Source organism: Pteropus alecto, unplaced genomic scaffold (genome assembly GCF_000325575.1).
Source record: "Pteropus alecto unplaced genomic scaffold, ASM32557v1 scaffold49, whole genome shotgun sequence".
Taxonomy (NCBI): domain Eukaryota; kingdom Metazoa; phylum Chordata; class Mammalia; order Chiroptera; family Pteropodidae; genus Pteropus; species Pteropus alecto.
In genome coordinates this window covers 1,863,701-1,871,969 of record NW_006443131.1, presented here as the reverse complement: position 1 = coordinate 1,871,969, position 8,269 = coordinate 1,863,701, and the positions used below count along the sequence as shown (strand labels likewise).

The window sequence follows — 8,269 nt, the reverse complement described above, 5'->3', positions numbered from 1 at the left end:
TCCCTCCTCCCTCCCTCTCCCTCTCCCTCTCTCCCTCCCCCCGCCCCCTGTCTCTCTCTCACTGTCGCTTTCCCCAGGGTGGGGGAGGGCCCTGGTAAGCTCAGCTTGAGCGCTGGCATGCCGTTGCAAGGCCAGGTCTCTTAGGGCTCCTGCTGACTGGGCAGTGGGTGCCCACCTCAGGCCTCTTGGCCTAATTCCGGCCCCTCCCCCCACCCCCATGCCCAGGGCTTTGGTTTGCAGAGAGTTGGCAGCCAACTCTGCTGAGTGTCTAGCTGGCAGTGCTCGGGGAATTCAGAGAAGCTGACCAGCTTGGAGAGGGAGGTGGGGAGGCACTCCCCCCACCACCACCACCACATACACACACCAGGACCCCACCCAGACTGGAGCCAGGTGTCTGGAGCTGGGGGGAGGGGCCGGTGGGCAGTCAGGCTGGAGCCTGTGGAGCCTGGGGGCAACAGGCTGGGGGGAGGGGAGCTGGCTCCACCTCAGGAGGAGGGGAGGGGAGAGGCAGCCTCAGATCTGAGACCCGCAGCGTGTCTGGAGCTTACCTCCGGGGAGGCGAATGTGTGGCTTTTGCAGATGAAGGGACAGAGATGTTTTGGGGTGCTTTGAGAGCGAGGAGGAGAGATCTGAAGGAATGAATGCACTGATGAGAGGGAGTTAAAGGGTCCTGGCCTTACCTCTGGGCCCGCGTGTCCTGGGGGTTTGTGGGACAGTGAAGCTGAGAGATGCGAGATGCTCAGCGGGCCGGGGATGCAGTGGGAGGACGGGAGGTGAGCATGCGGCTGTGCTGGGGCTGGGTGCCGCCTGGGGGAGAGACGGGGTCCCCTGGATCCTGATGACGGAAGGGGCCGGCGGGGTCTCAGGCTGAAATGTCATCGCATTTAAAGGAGCGGCTCGTAGAGCAGATTTGGGGAAATGTTTATGGGCAGCGAGGATGATGAGTGAGCTCAGGGCATACTTAGAAGCCCCTCCTCAGGTAAGTCTCAGGGCATTATGGGAAATGCTGTTGCCTGAGATGCCGAGTGGGTACCAGAGGATTATGGGAGACAGTGATGGTGGGGATGCTGGAGATGGTGGGAAAATATTTAAGAGCTGGAGATCGGTAAACACTGGGAGGTGCGACTGTCGAAACGCCTTTGTGTGGGGGTCCGGTGTGCGATGTGAGGGGTCCCGTAAATATCCGGAGGCCCACGGCTCTGGCTAATGAGGGGCCACGCTTCTCCCCTGCGTGCCCAGGTTCCGCAGCGAGGACTACACGGTGCACGTGCGCCTGGGCGACTACCTGGACATCATCTGCCCGCACTACGAGCCTGCCTCTGTGGCGGACGCCGCCATGGAGCAGTACACGCTGTACCTGGTGGAGCGCGAGCAGTACCAGCTGTGCCAGCCCCAGTCCAAGAACCAGGTCCGCTGGCAGTGCGACCGGCCCAGCGCCAGGCACGGCCCCGAGAAGCTGTCTGAGAAGTTCCAGCGCTTCACGCCCTTTACCCTGGGCAAGGAGTTCAAAGAGGGACACAGCTACTACTACATCTGTGAGTGCCAGGGACACGCACGCAGGTGCACGTGCCGGGGGATGCGGCTGGCGGGAGGCACACGCAGCACGCCCGCTTAGTGGGGCGTCGGGCCGCAGAGGAGGCCCCTTCCAGTCCTGGCTTCTGTTTCATTCATTCACGTTACAAACGTACAGTGAGCGTCTACTGTGTACCGGGCACTCTGCTCGGCATGACAGCCACAGAGCGTCCCTGTCCTCAAGGAGGCTGGGAAGAGACACGTAGGTTAACAGAGCATTTGAACAGCACGCTGTGGCAGACATGAGCACGGGGCCCTGGTAAAATGACCTGGGTATCTGCCGGGCTGGGGGGCTCAGAGAAGGGTTCCCGGCTTCCCAGAGCTTAGGACAAGCAGAGGAGGTGGCCGTGAATGAGGGGACATGTGCGAAAGAAACACATCTTCGGGGAACTCCATGTGGTCAGCCTGGCTAGAGTAGGAGGGACACTTGGAAGTGGGGAGATACGAACTTGAGGGGTGGACAGGGCAGACCACAGGGCCTAAGATGAGCTGCGGAGTCTGGAATGGACCCTGAGGGCAGTGGAGAGCCGCAGCCTCCCCCGTCGGTGGGGTCTAGGCAGGGGGCATAGGAAATGGCTGGGTAAGGGGAGCATGTTGTGCAGGCCTCACCCAACCTCCGGCTGGGAGGAGTGACCGGGGGACTGTGGGGAGGGGACGGGGGCTGTATTCTTTTTACCACCATCTCCAACGCCAAGAGTTATTCCAAAGAAGGGTGGTTGGTCTGGACATGGGGCAGAAAGCAAGCAACACCCAGCGACGCCCAAGGAAGGTAAGAAGCAGTGGGCAGCAGGGAGGGGGGATTACGATGAGCAGGATGAGCAGGACCCAGGCGTTTGAGCTTCTGTTTTCTTCCAAGAAAAGTCTCTTCCTTAACGCCCTGTGGGTTTGTGTTGCAGCCAAACCCATCTACCACCAAGAAGACAGGTGCTTGAGGTTGAAGGTGACCGTCAGTGGCAAAATCAGTGAGTGTCAGGGCGCTGTGGGCCTCGCCTCCATGCCTGTGCTGGGCCTGGCCCAGTGATCTGCGGGAGGGGGGAGGTCTCACTGCCCGGCCCAGCCAGCACACCAGCCCTCTGCCTCCCTGGTACACTGCGTGACCCTCGGCCACTCCTGTCTTGTAGCTCACAGTCCTCAGGCCCACGCCAATCCACAGGAGAAGCGACTTCCAGCAGGTAGGTAGCTGGAGCAAACCGGGCTTGGGGCACAGAAGGAGGTCGGGGGTGCCAGGGGAGGTTGGGTACAGGGGTGCCTCCTTTGCCAAGCAGGGCCCAGGGAAACCTCTTTGGGCTGCGGGCCAGTGCTGGTCATGGGTCCGCTCACCGGAAGCCTTTGCCCTTCGCCTTGCAGACGACCCGGAGGTGCAGGTCCTCCACAGCGTTGGGCACAGTGCGGCCCCCCGCCTCTTCCCACTCGTCTGGGCTGTGCTGCTCCTGCCTTTCCTGCTGCTGCAAACCCCGTGACGGTGAGCGCCACTTCCAGCCTAAGGATTGGAACTGGGCTCAGGAGGCAGAGGCGGCCACCCTCACCTGTCCCAGTGTCCCTCCCGAAGCCCCAGTCCTGGGAACCACTCCCACCACACGCACAAGCTGCCACCCAGCAGCCTCAAAACGGGTCAGTATTAGGGGTTTCAACCCAAAGGAGGAAGTCAGCAGGCCAGGCAGAGCCATCCCTGCCCTTAAGCCAAAGAAACAAGCTGTGCAGACATGGACGCTCAGAACGGCTCTGTGGGAGCGGAGCTGGGAGGAGTCAGAGTCACACCGTGGATGCCGAGCTGGGAAAAGACGCACCTCCCAGAGAGCCGGGATCCCTGACGAACTGACCGAAGGAAGAGCGAAAAGCTAGAGACAGTTTCCTGCCTGAGAGCCAGGGGCCGGAGGGGCAGGATGCTTGGGGCCGACCCAGCGCCTTCCACCTGTGCAGCTGCCCTGGCGAGGTCCGGGCCAGCCTCTGCGCCCTCTCCCATCCTGGGGCAACACTGCCAGACCGGCGCCAGCAGGGGGGCTGTGCCAACCTGTTTACTTCCAGTGGAGCCATAAGGGCACCGCCCATGTGTCCAGTCTGTGCCTGGAGTGTAGCCTGAAGGGCAGGGCCCACGTGTACAGAATCTGTATATACACTTGTGGTGTGTCTACTGATTTATACAACTGGAGTTTTTTTATACAATGTTCTTTGTCTCAGAATATAACAATATGTTTGTTTTTTTGGACCTGCGTCTCCACCTCTCCATCTTAACTTGACCATTGGGTCTCTGTGTGCCAGGCTGTGTGCGACACCAGTAGCGGCTGGGTTTGAGTTGTTTCCCCTCCCTCTGGAAAGAATACCTGCCCCCAAGGGTTGTAGTCCCCCACAGTTGTTCCCACGCCATCTCTCGGGTTCTAGGGCTGCCCCCCACTCCGGAAGTTCTTCCTGTCCAACCTCTGCCCCGGTCCCAAGCTCGCAGCGCTGGGCTTTGGGCTCTGGCACGCGGGTGAGTCAGGGCAGCCCTCCAACGTCGGCGGAGCCATGATGCCGGCCCCGCAGCACCACCTACAGACGTGTGGGAAGCCGGGAGGATAAGCTCCCAGCAGCAGGTCGGGCTGGACTAGGGGGGTCAATGATGCTCGCTCCGGTGGACCCGCCAAGTTGGCGGTGTGGCTGAAGGGGACGGGCACGGGAGGTTCCTGGCAAACCCTGTTATTCAGGGGAGAGACTGGGAGAGACTAAGGCAAAATGGGGGGAACCTCCCGAGCCCTGGGCCACGGCGGTTCCGGCCTGGCGCTCGGGATGGGGAGCGCGCAGCAGTCCGGTCGGGTCCAGCTGGCTCGTTTAGAAGTCACCGCGCAGGCCCGCAGGCCTGTGGGAGAGAGTTGAGGCTGGGGATCGAGGTGACCCAAGGAGAGAGTGGGGAGCCCTGGGAAGGGGACCGGACGAGGCCGGGAGGGGAACGTCAGGCGCGGGAGCCCTGCGAGCCGGCGGCGGGCCGGAGGGTCGGGACGCGAGTTCCGGCTTGACGTCCGCGGCCGGGTTCCGGTCGTTTCCGGGGGGCGGGGCCGGCCGGGCGCGGGGGGCGGGGCTCCGACGTCGCGGGCCGGCACCCCGCTAACCTGCCGGCGGCGCCGAGCGCGGGAGCCGGCTTGGGGAGGAATGGATGCGGGCGGCGTGGCGGACGCGCTGCTCTCCGGGGCCTGCGTGCTCTTCACCCTCGGCATGTTCTCCACCGGCCTGTGAGAGCGCGCGCGGAGGGCTGGGGCAGGCCCGGGGAGTCAGGAAGGAGCCGGAGGGGACGGAGACGTGGCCGCGGCCCCAGGCTGCATCCGGAACCTGGGGTCAAAGTGGAACCGGGTCGGAGGGGTCGGGATGCCAGGGCGGGGCTGGTCACTTGACCTGAAGGCAAGGGAGCTGAGGGAGGGGCCGGGGGTCTGCAGTCGTCCCGGAGGATGACGGCATTGGGGATCTCGACTCGCCAGCAGCCTGGTTCTCCCCTCCCCTCTCACTCCCGCCTTCGGGGCCCCGTTACAGCTCGGACCTCAGGCACATGCGAATGACACGGAGGGTGGACAATGTCCAGTTCCTGCCCTTTCTCACCACGGATGTCAAGTGAGAGGGGCGACGACTGCGGCGGGAAAGGCGGTCCGAGGGAGGTGGGGGAGGGTGAGAGGACCGTGGCAGAGACCACTTGGGGCCCCCTCCCACGCCCCCACGGGCGACTGCCCCTCCTCTGCAGCAACCTAAGCTGGCTGAGCTACGGCACCCTGAAGGGAGACGGGACCCTAATCGTCGTGAACGCCGTGGGTGCTGTGCTTCAGACCCTATACATCTCGGCGTATCTGCACTACTGCCCTCGGAAGGTAGACGCTCTCCCTTGCACCCCCGCCCCCACTCAGCTGCACGCCCTGCCCCGCTGGCAGGACAAACACTGTTTCCTAGAAGACCAACAGGCTGGCACTGCCACGTGTTCCTGGAAGGCCCCTCCAGCCTTGCAGTTCTCCCTGCATGAAACCACCCTGAGACTCACACAAGCCCCTTTTCTGGCAAGGCTGGGAGCTCTGCCCGCCCAGTGGTGCCTTGCTGCCCAGCGAGCTGCAGGGAAGGGCTTTTGTCTCCATAGTTCCTCCAGAGCCAGGGCCACCTGCTCTGCTTCCCTATTCAATCATGCAAGCATTTATTAAGCTCCTACTGTGTATACCACGCTCACAAAAAGGTATTTTTCCCTTCCTGAGCAACCTCCAGTGTTGTGGGTGGATGAAGTCACTGCTGGGGGAAAGGCTGTGACAGGTGCAATACTGGAGGCTTAGACAAAGGGTGCACGGTGGCCTGGGAGAGGGCAGGATGAATTAATTTCAGCAGAGAGGGCTCCTGGCCCATCCAGAAGTAAGACTGTTCCCTCCCTGGCAGCATGCTGTGCTCCTACAGACCGCAGCCCTGCTCGGGGTCCTCCTCCTGGGTTTTGGCTACTTTTGGTTCCTGGTGCCCAACACCGAAGCCAGGCTTCAGCAGCTAGGCCTCTTCTGCAGTGTCTTCACCATCAGTATGTACCTCTCGCCACTGGCCGACTTGGTGAGTGAGGTGTCCAGGGAGGTGGCGGGGGAGATAAGGGTCAGGCTCGGTAGAGGTGGGGAGTGGGGAGCAGGAGGGAAAGGCTGGGTCACAAGACCAGGTAGCATGTTTGACTTTGGAAGAAACTTAGACAACGTGGAAGCTTTTCTGTGTCTGGGCTCGAACTGTCTCATCCTCTCCCACAGGCCAAAGTCATTCAGACTAAATCAACCCAACGTCTCTCCTTCTCACTCACCATCGCCACCCTCCTCACCTCTGCCTCCTGGACCCTCTACGGGTTTCGACTCAGAGATCCCTACATCATGGTGCGCAGCACTGGGAAGGGGTGACAGGTGTGCCAGGGGGAAAGGCAGCTCCTCGCCTCATTAGCCGCCTTTGTGATTTCAGGTGCCCAACCTTCCAGGAATCTTCACCAGCCTCATTCGCCTCTGGCTTTTCTGGAAGTACCCTCAGGAGCAAGACAGGAACTACCAGCTCCTGCAAACCTGAGGCAGGTCACCTGACCACCAGGCACCTTAATGCCAACCTGTTACCAAAGAGATCTCCTTGTCTCATCTGTTCCTGCTTACCAGCTCCACAGGTGTCGTGGCTTATGGAAAAGAAAGAGAACTTTGAATCAAGGGACCAAAGAACGCTTTACTTAGAAGACTGGGTGGGATGGGGAAGATGAAGCTCTTATTTTCTAGAGATTCTATTTTTTAATTTTGGAGGTGAGGGTGAAATCCTTAGAATGTGCCTTAAAATAAACTGTTATATAGCCCTGCCCGGCAAGGCTTATTCTCTCTTCAGTGATTCTCGACCGGCCTGGCCTGCGGGGGGAAGGTGGGTAGACCGCCTGATTCAGTGATTCTCGGGCTGGTAGGACTGGCTTAGAAAGGTATCTGCAAGAACCAGAGCAACCTGGGCAAGACCTGGAAGGCCTTAAAAAGAACAGAGCTCGGAAGTTATGAAGGAGAATGTAAGTTAGGCTTCAAGAAGAACTTCCTGACAGGATTAAAAGGACCGTAAAAGTGAAACGCCATTCCCGTCCTGAGAAGGGATCTTTGCCTCCTCGTCCGCCTTTCACGGCTGGTACACGGAACTCCCCATTCCCATTCTCCACACTCGAACTAAACGAAGTTAGGAAGTACACTCGCTCTTTAATGGGGGATGAGACGGGAGGCCGTCCGGGCGGGAAAGGGGTTAGGGTGTCAGAAGCGCATCCCCCTGCGGGCTAAGTCGGCTCGAGCCTCCTGGATCTGGCTCTGCAACTCACGGGCGGCATCCTCGCAGTCGTGAAGAGTGGCTACGCGATAGCCCACAGTGCCCAGGGCATAGCAGCCGGCGCACACCAGCAAGTAAGCAGGCAGTGGCCACAGGACCTCCCGGCATGACAAAGGCAGCTCCAGGCCCAGGGCTCCCGTGGTCAGGGCGGCCCAGGCGGAGCCCAAGAGCGCCAGTGCCCAAAGCCACTGCGCTAATTTCGTCATGGTGCTGCGGGAAGAGAAACAGAGCTCGCGGTCCTTCCACCTCGCGAACGCCGCTCCACCTGGGACCCACTCCGCCCCGCGCCACCGCGCTCCGTCTCACCTACCTTTAGGGCCGCTTCGCCACCCCTCTCGCCCTCCTCGGCGTCTCCATTCAGCCCGCAACCTACACGTTCCGCGGCGCCGCGCTTCCCCTTCCGCACGGCCCTGACGTCACGTCCGGAAGTCCCCGCGGCTCTCCCTCCGCCTCCGCGCAGCTTTCTGGGAGTTGTAGTTTTGGCGGCGCCTGCAGGGCGCGCGGCCGCGGTCTCGCTCCCTCCTCGGCCGAGGTCTTCCTCTCTCGCTCAGGACCCCGCTCCAAGCCTGCGTGGGGCTTGCAGAAAGCCTGAGGCCACATTAAACCTTGCAACAACGTGGGAATTTAATATTGTTCCCTTTAAACGTCACTTCCCCTCCATAGAAATCCTATTGGTTCATTTGTTTATTTACTCTTATTCACCGGAACGTTTCTTGAACCCCATGATAGAGTTTGGAGAAACAGAGATATCAAGACACTCGGCCCCTCCTGGGGGGGAGGGGAAAAGGAGGAGTCAGGGAGACGGAGGCACTGACAACCAGCGATGATGCCTTGAGACAGGTGTTAGAACAAAGGTTGTCATAGTTTTAAAAAGAAACGCAGGGAAGCAGCCGGGACA

The 8,269-nt window shown here is 60.8% G+C and overlaps 3 protein-coding genes across 9 annotated transcripts in view; 2 read left to right on the top strand and 1 right to left on the bottom strand.

Moving 5' to 3' along the window:
- EFNA1 (ephrin A1) overlaps positions 1 to 3,778 on the top strand; it is a 6,092-nt gene extending 2,314 nt beyond the window's left edge. The window contains exons 2-5 of the mRNA XM_006923544.3: positions 1,240 to 1,535; positions 2,469 to 2,534; positions 2,694 to 2,744; positions 2,920 to 3,778. Coding sequence (XP_006923606.1) covers positions 1,240 to 1,535; positions 2,469 to 2,534; positions 2,694 to 2,744; positions 2,920 to 3,032 — 526 coding nt within the window. The 3' untranslated portion in view covers positions 3,033 to 3,778. The remainder of the gene's footprint in view (positions 1 to 1,239; positions 1,536 to 2,468; positions 2,535 to 2,693; positions 2,745 to 2,919) is intronic.
- A 231-nt stretch (positions 3,779 to 4,009) lies between these two features.
- On the top strand, positions 4,010 to 6,885 carry SLC50A1 (solute carrier family 50 member 1). Of its 7 annotated transcripts, none has more exons than XM_025040893.1 (6): positions 4,010 to 4,142; positions 5,071 to 5,148; positions 5,255 to 5,399; positions 5,947 to 6,108; positions 6,294 to 6,413; positions 6,496 to 6,885. In XM_025040893.1, the coding sequence occupies exons 2-6, from the start codon at positions 5,087 to 5,089 to the stop codon at positions 6,595 to 6,597; spliced, it is 591 nt and encodes a 196-aa protein (XP_024896661.1). In that variant the 5' UTR covers positions 4,010 to 4,142; positions 5,071 to 5,086; the 3' UTR covers positions 6,598 to 6,885. The 7 variants fall into 7 exon arrangements, with proteins under 7 accessions (XP_024896661.1, XP_015453869.1, XP_015453868.1 ...); XM_015598383.2 differs by having other exon boundaries at positions 4,012 to 4,142; positions 5,276 to 5,399; XM_015598382.2 differs by lacking the exon at positions 4,010 to 4,142 and adding an exon at positions 4,617 to 4,756 and having other exon boundaries at positions 5,276 to 5,399.
- Positions 6,725 to 7,842, bottom strand: DPM3 (dolichyl-phosphate mannosyltransferase subunit 3). Its single transcript, XM_006923543.3, has 2 exons — positions 7,682 to 7,842; positions 6,725 to 7,581 (listed from the first exon to the last, which is right to left on the bottom strand). The coding sequence occupies exon 2, from the start codon at positions 7,575 to 7,577 to the stop codon at positions 7,299 to 7,301; it is 279 nt and encodes a 92-aa protein (XP_006923605.1). The 5' UTR covers positions 7,578 to 7,581; positions 7,682 to 7,842; the 3' UTR covers positions 6,725 to 7,298.
- Positions 7,843 to 8,269: the final 427 nt, after the last annotated feature.

Excerpts from the sequence above, each read along its gene's own strand:
- SLC50A1 (XM_025040891.1), top strand. The coding sequence starts at position 4,696 with ATGGATGCGGGCGGCGTGGCGGACGCGCTGCTCTCCGGGGCCTGCGTG. Across the intron at positions 5,149-5,254 it reads TTTCTCACCACGGATGTCAA|GCGACTGCCCCTCCTCTGCA; the intron begins GTGAGAGGGGCG and ends ACGCCCCCACGG. Across the intron at positions 6,414-6,495 it reads TCAGAGATCCCTACATCATG|GTGCCCAACCTTCCAGGAAT; the intron begins GTGCGCAGCACT and ends TTGTGATTTCAG.
- DPM3 (XM_006923543.3), bottom strand. The coding sequence starts at position 7,577 with ATGACGAAATTAGCGCAGTGGCTTTGGGCACTGGCGCTCTTGGGCTCC.